The following is a 17,731-nucleotide window of genomic DNA, read 5'->3' as shown; positions in this document are numbered from 1 at the left end:
AAAACAAAGACAGTGACTGTGCGATGAGCCGATTTTGCACGTACCAGTGGCGTACCACCTGCAAATTTCAATTGACCGAATTTAAAAAAAATGTCAGATCGGTATGACCACGACTCGTGACCGGCTAATTTACAATTTAGTATCGCGTTCTTTGGGTACACCAAAAAAAGAAAACTGTTGCCTTCGTAAAACCGGTGTCTACTAAGGGCCTAGGACGATTCGGTTACATACATCATTAATAAAATTATCACTCTGTTTATTCATTACTGAAGTGGAGGGGCTCAGGGCCCCGGACCCGGACGGCACTTTATTATTAGGAGCGGCAGCGTCGTATCTTCCAATAATACCTCGAGGCGTTTTTGATAAAAGCTAAAACTGTTCTCAATATGTTGTATGGCGTCATGTATTTTTCTAACAAGTCGAAAGCTTTCCAAAATTTAAACAAATTAGGTATGCACTATTTAAGGCTTACGATGGGCATATGCTTCAATTAATTAACCATAATTTGCCCCCTCTTAATGGTCTATGACCTGGTCAACCTTTTTACTGCCCCTGGTTGAAAATTGTAGCACGAGTTTACCTATAGCGAATTCTGTAATGCTAAAGTGCCTACCAAGCAATTAAAAAAATTGTTATCGCCTTTCAAAATTTTGTGTTGAGTATAAGTTACCTTTTTAGCGCAAACCAAACAAAAACAAATTCTAGTCTGTCTATCTGTCTGTATTGTAGAGTGTGTTGTGCATCTGCTACGTGGGTGATATAGGTAGCTTATATGCCAGGAAGTGGCCCTCCTCCTTTCAACCTTCTAGGTTCTAGCAACTACTAGCAACTGCTCAGGCGGAGAAAAAAGTGGAAATTCTATATTACTACAGTTTCCCAGATACAGTCTTTGGGTTTCTTTTATTGGGATGCGTATAGGAGTAGTAACTTTATGGTATATCTAAATAGTTGCACCCATTGCCCCCCCCCCCACTCCGGTGTGGGTAGTGACCAATACCTACTTATAAGTGGCTCGTCGGGCCCAAAACCCACACTGGTAGTGTCCAAGTGTCAGCGACACTGTCGATAACGTTGCCTCTCGGATAACGGGCGACCTCTCGGGTGACCCCTTTCCTTAGTAAAGGGGTTGTCAGCCAAACCCTGGGTAAACCCATGATGAGACCGCATTTCTGCGCTACTCGCGTAGGAATTGTATGGAAGATAATCCAAACCCTTTCTGCGCTCCTCGTCAGGAGTGCGACCAACAAGCAGGGCCCTCGGCCCTCAAAAGGTGTCCGGCAACGAACTCCAATGCCGAGCCTTATTCAAGGACCTGAGAGTGGGCCAGCTCCTATATTCACGCGAAGAATAGAAGCGTCCAAGTCAAGCGGACCCTGCGCCAAAGCCCAGAGCTGTGCCTGGGTCGTTGGCTCAAAGAGGGCAATCCGACGTCAGGAACCAAGCATTTTGGAGTCTACGCACCAAAATTAATAAGAAAAAGTGTTTTCCCGAGAAATTTTGGTGCAGTTGATTTTTGGCAAAAAAGGAAGGTTATACACTGCCTTTTTTTGAAGCCCGAAAAAAAAATTGTCTCAGATCGACCCGGAAAAAAAATTTTCTTATAGAATATGGCCTGTAGAATCCATAATTTCAAACAGTTCCAAGATTGGGCTACTAGTTCAAAAGTTACAGCCCTTTGAATTTTTTTTCGAAATTGGTTTCTAGTCTATAACTTTTGATCGAGAAGTCTAATCGAAAAAGTACGAATTGTTTTGGATTCTACGCACCAAAATTAATAAGAAAAAGTGTTTTCCCGAGAAATTTTGGTGTAGTCGATTTTTGGTAAAAAAGGAAGGTTATACACTGCCTTTTTTTGAGGCCCGAAAAAAAAATTGTCTCAGATCGACCCGGAAAAAAATTTTCTTATAGAATGTGGCCTGTAGAATCCATAATTTCAAACAGTTCCAAGATTGGGCTACTAGTTCAAAAGTTACAGCCCTTTGAATTTTCTTTCGAAATTGGTTTCTAGTCTATAACTTTTGATTGAGAAGTCTGATCGAAAAAGTACGAATTGTTTTGGATTCTACGCACCAAAATTAATAAGAAAAAGTGTTTTTCCGAGAAATTTTGGTGTAGTCGATTTTTGGTAAAAAAGGAAGGTTGTACACTGCCTTTTTTTGAGGCCCCCAAAAGAAATTGTCTCAGATCGACCGGAAAAAAACATTTTCTTATAGAATGTGGCCTGTAGAATCCATAATTTCAAACAGTTCCAAGATTGGGCTACTAGTTCAAAAGTTACAGCCCTTTGAATTTTCTTTCGAAATTGGTTTCTAGTCTATAACTTTTGATTGAGAAGTCTGATCGAAAAAGTACGAATTGTTTTGGATTCTACGCACCAAAATTAATAAGAAAAAGTGTTTTCCCGAGAAATTTTGGTGTAGTCGATTTTTGGTAAAAAAGGAAGGTTGTACACTGCCTTTTTTTGAGGCCCCCAAAAGAAATTGTCTCAGATCGACCGGAAAAAAACATTTTCTTATAGAATGTGGCCTGTAGATTCCATAATTTCAAACAGTTCCTAGATTGGGCTACTAGATCAAAAGTTACAGCCCTTTGAATTTTCTTTCGAAATTGGTTTTTAGTCCATAACTTTTGATTGAGAAGTCTAATCGAATAAGTACGAATCGTTTTGGATTCTACGCAGCAAAATTAATAAGAAAAAGTGTTTTCCCGAGAAATTTTGGTGTAGTCGATTTTTGGTAAAAAAGGAAGGTTATACACTGCCTTTTATTGAGCCCCGAAAATAAAATTGTCTCAGATCGACCCGGAAAAAAATTTTCTTATAGAATGTGGCCTGTAGAATCCATAATTTCAAACAGTTCCAAGATTGGGCTACTAGATCAAAAGTTACAGCCCTTTTTTTGAATTTTCTTTCGAAATTGGTTTTTAGTCCATAACTTTTGATTGAGAAGTCTAATCGAAAAAGTACGAATCGTTTTGGATTCTACGCAGCAAAATTAATAAGAAAAAGTGTTTTCCCGAGATCGACCGGAAACACATTTTCTTATAGAATATGGGCTGTAGATTCCATAATTTCAAACAGTTCCAAGATTGGGCTGCTAGATCAAAAGTTACCCTGGTTTTAACAAACGAAAGATTGTTGTATTTTTTTAAATGTTTTTTGAATTATTGTATTTTTTTCGTGATATTTTTGAAAAAAGAGTTTAGTATACTATCTTTTTAAATTAAAATCTAGAGAGTGTTTTATTTAAAAAGAGTCACTTTTTTCCTGATTTCATATACGTATTAGAATCCAAGAAATATATAATTTTGGGATGCAAAATTCATGGACATGGGCTTGTGTTATGTTTTTCGTGTCGACGAATCCGAATTTTCAACTTCCCACCAAAAATTCCCCCTGCACCCCCCAAATTTTGAAAGAAATATCGTTTTTTAGAAAACACAATGGAAATTCGGAAAGTAGACAAAAAACATAAATTATGCTTATTTAACTACGATTAATAAGGTCCTCATTATGTTCCCTATTGTCTGGACCACTGGTTCTCAAAGTGGGTGCCGCTGAACTTCATAAAAAAAGAATTAAAATAATTATAAAAAATGAATATTCGTTTTTTTATTACATTTCTGTTTTTTAGTTTCTATTTTATTTATTTCTATGGTTCATAATTTATTAATCAATCATATGCTGGTATTGCATTACATCAGACTTTCTCAATCTTATAAATTATATTTGGGGTGCATATAGGGTGGTATGGGGAATAGAAAACGTCCTATTTTGGTTTTGATCCGTAACCATCTTCAAGGTTGTTGAGGGTGTCAAAATTATAAAAGAGTCATAACGGCTTGAAAAATTTTTTTCCCATACACTGGCCAAAATAGCTTAAAAACTCTACAAAAAAGTTCTTTACAATTTTTTTGTGAGTTCCTTTGTTTTTAAGCAGTTTTAAATTGAAGAGTTAAACTATTTATTTTTCTAAATTTCATTTTTCTCTAAAAGTAAGCATCAGAGTGAAAAATGCCAATTACAAAAAAGATGTGCCTTGATGAAGTCTACAAAAAAGGCTTCTACACATTTTGCGTCGGGTTCAAAATAAAGGCGCTAGAGAGCATTTTCCAAATGTTGGCCAAAGATAATTGCAATGACTATTAAAAGTAGTCGAAAAGTCAAGTCAGGAGTTTACCTGACAACTCGTTTCAAATGCTTTTGTGTTGAGAAATTTTTTTGTAAAGACTTCTCATCCTTCATCTCTTTACCAACTGTAAAAAAGCAAAAAAATAATAATACTAGGGGTGCCGCGAATTTTGTTTAATAATTTTAGTGTGCCGCCAGGCCAAAAAGTTTGAGAAACACTGGTCTGGACTATTATAAAAATGGTAGATTATTCAGCAATCAGTATAAGAAAGCTTTGTTTAAAACGTTTTTCTGTATCTCTCGTAACCAAGAAAATATACCGTTATTCTGAAATTAACAATTTTTTATATTTTGCTCCGTATCTTTTTAAATGTTTTTTGAATTTTTGTAAATTATTTTGTGATATTTTTGAAAAGAGAGTTTAGTATACTATCTTTTTAAATTAAAGTCTAGAGAGGGTTTTATTTAAAAAAGGTTACTTTTTTCCTGATTTCATATGCGTATTATAATCCAGGAAATATATAATTTGGGGATGCAAAATTCATGGTTGTTCTGGACATAGGTTTGTTTTATGTTTTTCGTGTCGATGAGTCCGAATTTTCAACTTCCCAGCAAAAATGCCCCCCGTAATCTCCCCCCACCCCAAATTTTTAAAAAAAGAAGAAATATCGTTGTTTTTTTTTTAGAAAAAAAACTGTTATTTTGTGTATTTCCTGAAATACACAATGGAAATTCGGAAAGTAGACAAAAAACATAAAGTATGCTTATTTCCAGATGTACCATTAATTTTGCAAGCGAAGGTCCTCATATGTTCTCTATTGCCTGGACTATTATGAAAACGGCAGATTATTCAGCAATCAGTATAAGAAAGTTTTGTTTAAAACGTTTTTCTATATCTCTCGTAACCAATAAAATATAGCCTGAAATTGACATTTTTTTCTATTTTGCTCCGTATCTCTTAAACGAATAATTTCAAATTTTGATTTTACCATTTTAAGTTCGACCCAAAAATCACACGAAGCCTATATTAGTTTTTTGAAGTACTAACAATTACCAAGCTACCTTATAAAGGTGTAGAAAAATCGGACATCCTGGAGGATAAACAGGTTAGGGACTCGGTTATGAGAAGTTGGTCCAGTTTTTCTATTTTTCAGTTCAATATTAAATAACGAAAGTCGTCTAACTAAGTAAGATATGTAAATTTTAAGTTGTCACACGACCACGCATCATTTCGTAAAATCTTGGAAACTGGGTGCTTTTTAGAATGAGATTATTGTTTCGAGTTACGTGGATTTAAATTCGTGGAAGAAACAGTGTGAGAGACCATTCCTTACCACAAAGTGAGTACTCCTTCGTCCTCGCGAATTTCCTTGTACTGATCTTCGAACACGACCCCATTCTCTTTGCACCCGCACTTCGTCTTCTCCACGCAGATACCTTCCGAATCCAACACCTTACCGTCAGGACAACCGCACCCTTCGATACACTTGGCGTTACAATTCGATTCCGTATGTATGTCGGCGCAGGTCCTTTCGCACGAGTTCGCGCAGGGATGGTATACCAATCCGGTCGTGCAATTTAAGCCGCAATGCGGAACGATATCCCGCCAACTCACGGCGACTCCCTTGTGAGCGCAGGCGGTCGCGTAACCCGAGATCGTAGGGCAGATGCAGGAGTGTAGCTGCAGGTTAAAGTTAGCCGAGCCTTGTGCGTGCTGTTTGTACTTACGTTTCCGTCGGCGCACGCGCAGACGTCGAACATGCAGTTCTTGTAGTAGGTCTCCGGATCCACCAACCAGACGCAATCTCGAAATATTGCCGACTTAATCATTTGGCAATATTCTTGGGCGGCTTGGGCGTATTGCATATTGAGGGAGCAAGGATCCGTTTCTACCTTCTCGACGACGTCTTCGCACTTTTCGTTCATCTTCCACTTGTTGGCGAACGGTATGACGTTGTGCTCCACATCTCCGTCCGGTGTCAAAAAGTCATCCCGTTGATTCTGGTTGTAAGTACCACACAGACCCTGAAACATCCCATTTTGATTCTGGCCGAACTAGTCTTTCAGTACACACCTTAGTTTCTCCGAAGAAAGTTGGAGGGACGTCAATATATGCGGTGCTGGTGGGTCCGTTCCAGAAGATGTAGACCTCGTTGGGTAGTTCCACTAAGCAAACGTAAGAGTGACGGTGTGGCTAAGAGGTGTAACTTACCGACGAAAAATTCGGAAGAAGCCCGTCTGATCACCACGCCAAAGCCATTTAAGTCGACCGGGAACTTGGCGATATCCTCTCCATCTACGCTTATCTCCTGATCGTGTCTAAGCTTTATAGAGTGTCCGTGAATGTTGATTACTAGCGATTTTACAAAAGCACTTGTCATGAAAAGATCCAGTTGAGTCTAAAGTGTAAGAGAATTAATGTAAGTACTTGAGGCGAAGAGAGTGGTTACCTCTCGGTTGCCATGGAACGAATTTTTGGCTTCGATGGTAAAATTGGAATGTTGAACTAGCATATAAGAGCACTGCCCTCTGAAGTCGTATCGGGATCCATCAAATGTCATGTAATGGGGATCTCCCAAAATTGAGCAACGGGCGTTGCAAATTTTCTAGAAATACCTTTGATTCATGGGTTATCTCATGGGTGCGTAACTTACATCTGTGCAAGCCCACTTCCCGCTGTTACACGTGCATGTGTTGCAGTCACTCTGTACTGTACTGCCAGTTGTAAAATCCTTCCCCGCGTTCATACAGGGGCACTTGTCCACTGGTATACACCTCGAATTGTGATAGGCGGTTCCTTCGGGACAATAACATCCTTCCTCGCACACACCAGTGGTCAATTTCTCCGAAAGACCCCCGCAGACGATTTGGCCACCGCTGGGTCCGCAGGGCATGTAGACCTTTCCGCCGGTACACTTGAACGCTAAAATGACAGTGTAAGATGCGATGCGAGCGGTGAACGTGCGACTTACGGCAAGAACTTTCGGTTCTCCAATTGAGCGAGGGAACCAACCGCTCGTGCTGACACACTCGGGCGAGCACGTCCAACGTATCGCATGCGCAGTTCTCGGGATTCGAATCGGTACACGCGCAGTAGTCCCACATGCAAGCTTTCATCAGTAGTCGGTGATCTATGGCCTAAAAAACGATTGTTCGTTAATGTAAGATCTATCTGCTTTTAACTATTAATTAAACATCGAGTCAGAGGAACTGTATAGAAAATCGGACACTCGCGAACACTGCCGGATGCAAAATAAACTGATTCGTGACCTAGTCTTTGCTAAAGTCTTGCGTAAACGAGTGATATAAACATGTACATTAAAAACGCTAAATATCTTCTTATCTTAGTTTGAGATAATATTTTTTGTTTTAGTTTATACACAATAGTCGTTGCATTTTCGTTCACTTTATATACCGGCTCTTTAGATTTATATCTAATTAACATATTCTTTGTCACTGAATTCTACAATTTTAGTTTTAATTAATTGCACTTCAACGTTTTTTTTCTGTTTCTTTGAACATTTTGAAGTTATTCAATGTTGGCGTTATTGCTGTATGGACAATAAGGATTATTATTATAAACAGTGGTGGCGCACTTAAGCTGCTATAAATTAATTTCCGATGGTGGCATTAACAAATTAGCACCATTTTGGGGCATGGCAAAAATTCAAAAGAGGAGTAGGGATTAGTCCAAAAGGAATACCGGTAGGGTATTCGGTTTTGAACTACGAGGACTACGAGTGATGTACCGGAAATGGATTAATTACGGTCCGATCTGGCTTTTAAGTCAAGAATACGCAAGCAAGTTCAGGAGAATTTATAGGTGTTAAACAATTATAAACCGCCATAAAACGTGCACGAAAATTCATTACCGGTCAACTTAATCATACGAGTTATATGTTGAAAGTAAAAGGGAAACTTGTTCGTTAAAACCAGCGTGGATTAAAATTTCGTATCTAGAACTGTCTAAAGGATTACCGGCGTCCGACAAATGAATAAAGCTGGACTGTGGTGCTAGGGTCCCTGGTTCGAATCCGGGTTCGGGCATGGATATTTGTAAATGTATAGTGGGTTGGGTTGGTAGAGCAGCCTTGGCTGAAACCCCGCCCACTCAAAAAGAAAGGCAAAATAAATAAAATTAGAGTGATCGTTTGCATAATTTAAATTTGTTCTGTCCTTCAAGGCCAGTCTTCCCGAGATGGGCCGTACCGATTTGTACCATAGGAAAGCTATCAGTTTCAGAGAACGCTATATGTAGGGTACTGTAATTTTTCTTGAATAAAAAAAAGAACGGCTCCCTTTTTTTTCTTTTTTGGGGGACACGTGGAAATTCGGGGCGATAGGAGACGACGGACAAGGTAGGGATGCATGTCATTTTATTATCTATTTTCTTAGAGAGAACAATACCATCTTGACCATCAATGCGCATATGGGAATTGCAGAGTTAGCTATGATTGCCAGAATTTCCTCTTCGTTTGACCTTTAGTGACAATGCTTTTACTGACTATGTGCATCCTCCAAATCGATAATCAATATCTTAGTGACCTTGGAGCATGCCCATCGATAACCAATCAATAAAAAAATATGCCTAGGCGCAGATCTCAAGGATGGCTCATGCTCGACCCGACAATTAATATCTCAGTCCCCGAAATCGCAATCAATAAAATTGTTTGAGTTCAGGAAAGAATCACGTGACCTTCAGTGGGTTATAGTTTAGACAACAACCACGATGACATTCGGTGACCTTAGTTCAGGCAAGAACCCTAGTTAGTTTTGACAGCAAACACACGATGACCTTGAGTGACATTAGTTTTGACAACAACAACGATGACGTACAGTGACATTCGCTTGGTGGGTGCGCGGTAGTTCAACTTTGAACTTGAAATCAAGATCAAAGTGTGCCAGGATCGCCCTTACTATACTACTCCCAGGAAATTTTATAAAATAAAAACCTGGAAATTTCCTAAATTATCTTAAGATTCCATAAGATCGCAAAAAATAACGTGAAATATAACCTGGTAAATCCGAAGAATTATCAAAATTAGATTCCCAAGACGTTTTTTAAGATACATTTAATTTCAAACGACTTCGCAAAGGGGTTCAAGAGTAAGATGTAGAATATGATCCCCAATAATCTTTAAAGAATCGCTAGAATGGTTTCCTGAACAAGAACAGTAACATGTAAAAATAAAACAAAAATACCAATAGGTAGTCTACGCACCAAAGTTAATAAGAAAAAGTGTTTTCCCGGGAAATTTTGGTTTTTGGTAAAAAAGGAAGGTTGTACACTGCCTTTTTTTGAGGGGCGAAGAAAAAATTGCCTCAGATCGACCCGGAAAAAAATTTTCTTATAGAATGTGGCCTGTAAATCCATAATTTCAAACAGTTCCAAGATTGGGCTACTAGTTCAAAAGTTACAGCCCTTTGAATTTTCTTTCGAAATTGGTTTCTAGTCTATAACTTTTGATTGAGAAGTCTGATCGAAAAAAGTACGAATTGTTTTGGATTCTACGCACCAAAATTAATAAGAAAAAGTGTTTTCCCGAGAAATTTTGGTGCAGTCGATTTTTGGTTAAAAAAAAGGAAGGTTGTACACTGCCTTTTTTTGAGGCACGAAGAAAAAATTTTCTCAGATCGACCGGGAAAAAAGATTTTCTTACAGAATGTGGCCTGTAGAATCCATAATTTCAAACAGTTCCAAGATTGGGCTACTAGTTCAAAAGTTACAGCCCTTTGAATTTTCTTTCGAAATTGGTTTCTAGTCTATAACTTTTGATTGAGAAGTCTGATCGAAAAAGTACGAATTGTTTTGGATTCTACGCACCAAAATTAATAAGAAAAAGTGTTTTCCCGAGAAATTTTGGTGCAGTCGATTTTTGGGAAAAAAGGAAGGTTATACACTGCCTTTTTTTGAGGCCCGAAAAAAAAATTGCCTCAAATCGACCCGGCCAAAAATTTTCTTATTAACTTTTGATTGAGAAGTCTAATCGAAAAAGTACGAATCATCTGGATTCTACGCACCAAAATTAATAAGAAAAAGTGTTTTCCCGAGAAATTTTGGTGTAGTCGATTTTTGGTAAAAAAAGAAGGTTAAGTATTCAAATACCTTGCGAAGTATTCGAATACTTTACGAAGTATCCAAATACTTTGCGAAGTATTCGAATACTAAATATTTGTGAAAGTATTTCAGTTACAAATACAAATACTGCTTCCATAAAAGTATTTAATTACAAAGTATTTGAATACTTTAAAGGATTTGAATACTAAAAAGTATTTACAAAATCGAATATTGTCCAGCTCTGACTGTAATTACCTATCTACTAGAAATGCCAGCGACTACGCTGCTGGCCGCTGGCTAGTATAGATACACAAAAAAAAATGTTTCATTGTAATGCCCCGTAACGTATTGTAGAGCGCAGTTTACCACTGGCAGAAATTATGCTACATCCAGCGTGCGTGCTATGTATAACGTGAAGTATATCCTACCCGTGACACCACTCCGCGACACGGACAGCGTTCGCTTAAGTTATATGATTTATTATACAGTGAGTTTTTTTAAAACTGGCCATGGGATTTTACATGTTAATTTTTCAACCCCCTGTTATCTTTTATTTTTTGTGAAAATTAGCCTAGCGCTATTATTTTATTCAATATTCACGTTTTCTAGTTATTTACTTCATTTTGTGGAGTAATACTCTGTACAAGGCGAAATTTTGGAATCAAAATAACTTCCTTTCCTTGTGAAAGTTTGTTGAATCCTTACAAATTTTGGATCAAAATTACAAATGACAGATTTTAATCTACCACCAATATAAAATTAAAGCAAACGGAATTAGAAAACATCTTTCTGCTAGGTTTTTCCTTACTTGTGGATATTAAATTGGAATGATTTCAATACTTGTCAGCTCCGACAAAACTGGGCTGAATTTTTCCCGACGGCAAAAGTAAACAGGGGGTTAAAAAATTAGCATGGAAAATCCTATCGCCAGTTTAAAAAAAAATCACTGTATATTTATAATTATGTTCTTTTTGTTTTATTTTTGCAAGTACAACAGCCACAAATAGTTCCAGTGCTTTCAAGAACAGTAATAAAAACACCAAAAGAAATGAACGCGTTTCGAACCCAAAACGGTCATCATCAATTCTAATAGATTTTGGTCTAGAGAGTTCAAAGATAAACACAGTCGAAGAATCATTTTAAAAATGCCCTTTGAATCTTAAGATTTTCAACTGGAAACATAGGAAGGTTTGTTACCTTTAAAGTAATAAAAACAAAAACACCAAGAAATCCTAGTTAAAGTTTTATTGTAGGGCCTTGGTGTCTTTGTTTGAGTTTCTGATAAGATTTTCAATACATAAATTAAAAAATTTAGCAAAACATTGGAGGAATTTAAGAAATTCCAAGAATAAGTTCAAATGGCCCTGATAAAAGTACCCATAGAAATTCACTACAATTTCAAAAAAATTAAAAAAAGGGACAGGGACAATTTTCAGAGAACTCTAATTCTTTTTCTATATTCTAAATTTATAAGATGAATCCAAAAAATTCGATTGAGATGTAAAGAAATTTCCAAAAATTTTGAGTAATAACACTATTACAAGTAGGTACCTAGAAAATTCCAGAAAGATTTCAGTGAATTCTTAAGAAAATTTGAGACAGGTTCTAGAGGTAGGTACTTGCTAAAGAAAAGTTTCTGTACGACAAAATATGTCTTTTCATCCGCCTTTCTTGAGCTACCGTTAACTGGAAAGTGCTATTGAAAAGAAATGCTGACAATACGTGATAGGTTATAGATTCATTGGATCTCGAACACGCCAATAAAGAGAGAACATGAATCTTAAGCCTATAGATACTGCTTATCCAATTTTAAATTAATTTAATTCGATTTTACGACAAAACCAAAAAATTTCCAAAAAAATCCAGCTATTCTTTTGGCTCTAGCGACCACGGCAAAATAAAAAATAAAGAAAATTATAAGATTTCGAAAGATTCCAAGAAAATCAAATTAAAAATGTTTCAATAAATTGCAAAAAGAATTTTTGAGTAATTCCAAGATCGCTAAATGGTTCACAGGCGGATTCCCGAGAAATTCAAATAAAAAGGAAGAGAAGAAAATTTATTTCAAAAAAGTTTTTGAATATAATTCTAAATGATTTTGCAAAAAAAGTAAAAATGATCTTGCATTTTAAAAAACTTCAGGAAAGTTTCTTGAACAAAATTTGAAACATGAACATTAAAAACGATAATAAAACTGTAATAAAATGAAAGCGTTTTAACCATATAGCGAACGTTATAATCGAATGTTTCTGGTAAGTCGAGCTCCGGCCCCAAAACAGATATAAATATTAAAATTAGAGGATTACATTAAAGAAACAGCCGAAAAATCGAAGAATCGACAGCAAACCTGACGAGTTTGTATGACTACTGACTATTTCTTCATGAACTGGCGATCTACCAAAGCAGTCGCTATGTGTGAATTTTTCGCGACGGTCTTAAGAAGGGGGTAGTGTAATATGACAGTACAAGCCGTGCATAGAAAAATACGAAACGGTCACGTTCCGTAGAGATGGGGCAGACGGTTAATATTTTTGACCAATCTGAACCTTAACGCCCTGGGGAAAACTGGAAGGACTTGTACCTTATTCCATGTTAGTCCCAATAAACGATTTATTTTAGTATTATTATATAATCTGATTGTGACTTTTGGTAGAAGATCTTTCGTAAGAGTGGTTAGTTTAAATAAGTATAAACAAAATATAAAGTAACAATAGAATTGACAATTGTAAATTCAATCTTACCTTTCTACAAGCTTCGAACCGTTTGTCATTCAGTATCTGCGTGCAAAAGTTCTGGGCGGATGATTTTAACGTGGCCCTTGTACACAAATCCTCTTGTTCCGGTTGGTCCTCGCAGGTGACTACAAAATAAAATCAAAGAAAGCTCAGCGATAACGGAAACTACCTACCTCCAACGGGATCCGCCTGCCAGCTCTTAACCAACGTCGCGATATTCTTGAAGAACAGTCCATTTCTACCGATCAAGTCATTGTACTCGTCACCGTCGTACAAGCCGCAGAGTCCCGACGTCTTGTTCCACAACCGCTCGCCGACGTCCACCTGGATAAATGATTGGGTGTCCCATCTCAATCGCAGACCCAGAACGTCGATGCTGGCGATAATGTAATGGGCTGATATGTCGGTGATGAGACCAGGTAGTCGGCTTGGAATGGGAAGGCTCTTTCCATTGTTGGTAAGAACGGGAAGTCCGTCATCTGGAACATATTGGTGTAACAGGTAGAAGGGCGCGTGACGATGAAGACGCACATGTACGACTCAAAATGTACTCCCTATTCTGCAGGTATATCTTAATGACTTTGTAGCAGTGGTCTGGTCCCTCGGCGCATTCCGCGGCCTCTTCTACGTTAATACTGAACGTGTTGTCGACGTTGTCGCTTATTAACGTAAAAGCGCATGGTGACTTGAAGCTGAAACTCAAAGTGAGCATTTGGGCGCGTTACCTATGTCGTGGTCACCTGAAGATTTCGCCGTCGAAGGTTTTCACATGCGAGTCACTCCACATGAAGCACATGCCTGGATGTGGAGCGACCGCAGGCTTCTCCTCGCTCTCAGTCTCGTAGTCCTCATAGTCCAATTCGTTTATTTCGCGAACAGACCGAGATCCTAGAAGAGTAGACCTTTAAATCGGCAATCTATTGTTTGGGTAGGGCAGCCTGATACACTCAACAAGAAACCGGACATGCCAATTGTTCCAGTTTCCTGTCCAAATAAGGTTCTTATCGCGAAATTCAATGACTATTGTTATTACAAAATGCAGGGTTTTTACCGCATTTCTTCCGTTCTTGTGACCTACTTATGAATTCGTTACAAAAAGGAACTTACTTTTGGCGTGCGATAAAGTATTATGTCCGTCTGCTTCTTGGGGGCTGAAATTAAAAAAAAGAGATAGAGTTAAGTCATACTCGTTTTGGCCCTTTTACCCTTAAATCATACAGATCTATTTTGAGTGTTGATAAAAAATTGTCAGTCGACATTTGGTTTGTCTATTTTCTTAAAAAAAAAGGGGCTAAAATAGAAATCGAGTCATTTGAACGTTGAATGAAATCGAATCCATTCCTGCTGAAGATAGAAAAATTGGGAAAACATCAAAGAGAAGATTCAACACTGCAACAATGTACTTTATAGGGGCTTATTTTGTAAAAAGGGATGCTTAACACTATCAAATTTTGTATGGCGGAATTGATATCTGAAAAATTTCAACTGAAACTGTCTTCTTCAAACGGCCCAAAAAGTTAGACTTTGAATGTGAAGGGTGCACGTCGACGGGATGAAATGGATATTGAAAAATATTCGAGATCCCTAGTACTAAAAATAATATTCCAAGGACTTCATCACTTACGAACAGGAACGTGGGATCCATAGGAAATTTAGGACAACATTTACATAAAAGTTGCCCAATCATTTCTGGAAAAGTGGAGTTGAACCAGGTCGAAGGCAGTGGGAAGTTGACTTTCCCCTATTTGCTTTCCCACTGTTTTTCGAAGAACCTAAAATTGAAAAATGGCTTACCTGCAAATGAAACATAAAATAATGGCCGCACTTGATATGGCCAAGCGCAGATCCATTTTGGGTATTTCACTCAACAAACTGCGAAGCAGTACTGTTTTCGAAATAATTCTGTTGCGATTTAAAAAGACTTTGCTCGCAATTATTAATTAAGTAGGTAATCGAAATCCGACCACATTGAGCACATACATGTTGATTTAATTCATCGATCGATAAACTGGACAAAGAATCCAATAAATGGACGCAGGAAAAGTCATTGTTAAGTAAAATAAAGGGCACTTCCTATAATTTTTACGGTGGCTTTATTTTACTCGAACAGGATTTCGCGCTTTTGCGTGTAGCAATTTAATTGTTACCTCGTAGATTATTATTTTGTATGTACAGGATGTTACCTACTAAACATTTCTGGCAAACGCCGCATTGTCTTCAACATGATCTTCAAATACCAAACTTGTATTTTAGGAAAATGGTGGTTTTTCTAAGAAATCTTGGACCACATATTAAAACAATAATTTTGATGAACTTGTAAGAAAACCATAATATTTCGGGCGGATTTCAATTCAGCTTTTTCATTAATGGTCTTTATCTTTTTTAAATACGCTCTATGCTTTCATTAATAAAAATCAATTCTACTATAATACTATACTTGGCCCTCAACATACTACAATCGCCAGTGACTGATATCGAAAATCACATGCAAATGTATTAATTGGTGGTAACTTTCGAAAGCTTCTTGGAATCTTCTTTACATATCTTTGGAATTTTTTTTTTTGAATTCTTTGCCAATTTTTTACAGGTCCCTGAAAATCCTTCAGGATACCTTTTTGGAATTTTTTGAAATTGTATTTTTTTTAATTATCTTGAATTCTTGGAATACTAATATCTTTAAAGGCTTGTGGTTTTGTTTCAGTTCTTGTTACCGATAAACGGCTAAGTAAAGAATTTCTTTGTTTCCAGTTTAAAATTCTGCTTACAGTTTAACCATGATATATTCTTCTAATCATTATAGAAATTTGCAGGTGTGTTAGAAATTTCCAAAAATCTTTGATTTGACCTATCAGAAATATATTGGAAATGCTTTACAAAATTTTGCAATCTGTGATTTTTCTGGACTCGATAGATGCTTATTGCCAAAATACTTTTGCTATTAACTTAATTTTGCTAATTTTAATATTTCTTATCCCATACCTCCATGGGACAAGAAGGTGTACCCACTTTTAGACAACCTTTCGTCCAACGCAATAACCAAATGTAATGGCAAGGGTCGAAGACCTCACTTGCATTTAAAGAAGTGTGTCCTGTTATCTCCTTTCAAAATCTGAAATTGGAAATCGGTTTGATTGAAGTCGATTAAATACGCAATTCAATATACAGGGTGGTGACTTGCGTAACGCATCATAGGGATTTCAATGTAAAATTCATAACATGCGATTATTGGCTCCCCAAATTATTTTGGAGCAAAAATGTATTAAAGTTTTTTGTAGAAAAATTTTTTTTACGCCCATCGGGTATTAGTATTCAATTTTTTTCATAATAAAGACGGAAAATTGGAAAAATAAAACCCGCATCTTTTTCAATAATCTGCGATGCCATGGAATTTTCTAAAACAAAAAGATATCCAGTTAGGTATCAATTAGCAGCAGTTCGAAATGGATTTTATGATCGACTTGGTTACTGTCTTGCAGTTAATGGTGACTTATTCGAACATTTATTGTAAATTGTTATATTAGGAAACCGTTTTTAGTAACTTTGTTTTTCTTTATGTCGAATTCGCTGTTCTAAATATAATACTTTTTGATAGAATGTGATTTGTTTTATAGCAGACATTCCATGGCATGGCGGATATTGGCGTAGTTTTTGTATTATAAAATTCCATGGCATCACAGATTATAGAAAAAGATTATTTTCCGTCTTTATTATGCAAAAACTTGAAAACTAATACGGTCGATTGATGTAAAAAAAATTTTTCTACAAAAAACCTTAATACATTTTTGCTCTAAAATAATTTGGGGAGCCAATTCGTGGGCGTGGGTTCGAATCCCACTTCTGAAACTTTAGGCGACTGCGATTTTGAATATTTTTAATAAGAACAATAAATTTACAATAATATCAAGAAAACTGAACAATCATTTTAACACGAAAAAAGTCAAACTCGCCATCCTCTTCTCTAAAACATGCTCGTGTCGTAGTTCCAGTAACGGTCGCTTCGGCGCACTAATCGTCCGGAGCGGGTTGCCAGAGTCGGACTCCCGCAGCTTTGCATGTTATGAATTTTACATTGAAATCCCTATGATGCGTTACGCAAGTCACCACCCTGTATAATGGGCTATCAAACATGAATGGCGGTCGAGTCGCCTTTGGAAATTCAACTTAAGTACGATTTACCATATAAACAAAAATTACAAAATTACAAAAATTATTACCATAAGAAATACATTGTAAACTTCAAGGCAAAAATGCGAGGTTGATTCCCAAATGAAATACTAAGTGTTTAGTATCACTCGTTTTGTAATTTTCTGCTCTATCGAGTGACTTAAAAAACTAATATGGCGTCCATTTAAAATAAGGAAGTTGTCAATATCTCGAAAACTGACATTAAAAAAAATTGAATTTATCCCATCCAATCTTGCAACTTTTATTTGAAACTTTTTTCGATAGCTCTCTTTGTTACTAAAATATTTCAACTTTTAAAAAATGTCGATTTTCACTTTTTTTCCAATTATCAAGGGTAATACTAAGCGATCAAAAATGATTTGCTGTCGAGTCGCCTTTGAAATTTTTGTTTAGGTACATGGAAAATCGTATTTAACTTGAACTTCCAAAGGCTACTCGACAGCAACTCATTTTTGATCGCCCGTTATAACAATACCTTGATAAATAGTCGACTATATTGATTGCATCTAAATTTCGATTGTATTTTATAATAATTTAACGAGACATATTAATTTTGGCGTAAATAAGCTCGAGAGCGAAGCTCGAGGGCTTTCATCTTTGATTATTAACGTCAAAAGTATGTCG

At 36.8% G+C, this 17,731-nt stretch overlaps 1 protein-coding gene across 1 annotated transcript; it reads right to left on the bottom strand.

Annotated features, from left to right (window-relative positions):
• Nucleotides 1–5,459: 5,459 nt before the first annotated feature.
• On the bottom strand, nt 5,460–14,799 carry LOC116176189 (von Willebrand factor-like). The gene is made up of 13 exons (XM_031494667.1): nt 14,717–14,799; nt 14,030–14,073; nt 13,663–13,810; nt 13,454–13,614; nt 13,096–13,401; nt 12,929–13,047; nt 7,102–7,267; nt 6,784–7,052; nt 6,580–6,735; nt 6,342–6,528; nt 6,204–6,295; nt 5,858–6,154; nt 5,460–5,810 (listed from the first exon to the last, which is right to left on the bottom strand). Exons 1-13 carry the CDS (start codon nt 14,770–14,772, stop codon nt 5,460–5,462), a joined length of 2,352 nt encoding a protein of 783 aa, XP_031350527.1. The 5' UTR covers nt 14,773–14,799.
• Nucleotides 14,800–17,731: the final 2,932 nt, after the last annotated feature.

This window comes from Photinus pyralis, unplaced genomic scaffold (genome assembly GCF_008802855.1).
Source record: "Photinus pyralis isolate 1611_PpyrPB1 unplaced genomic scaffold, Ppyr1.3 Ppyr1.4_LG7, whole genome shotgun sequence".
Taxonomy (NCBI): Eukaryota; Metazoa; Arthropoda; class Insecta; order Coleoptera; family Lampyridae; genus Photinus; species Photinus pyralis.
Note: the sequence above shows the minus strand (reverse complement) of the source record. Positions and strands in the feature narration are given on the sequence as shown.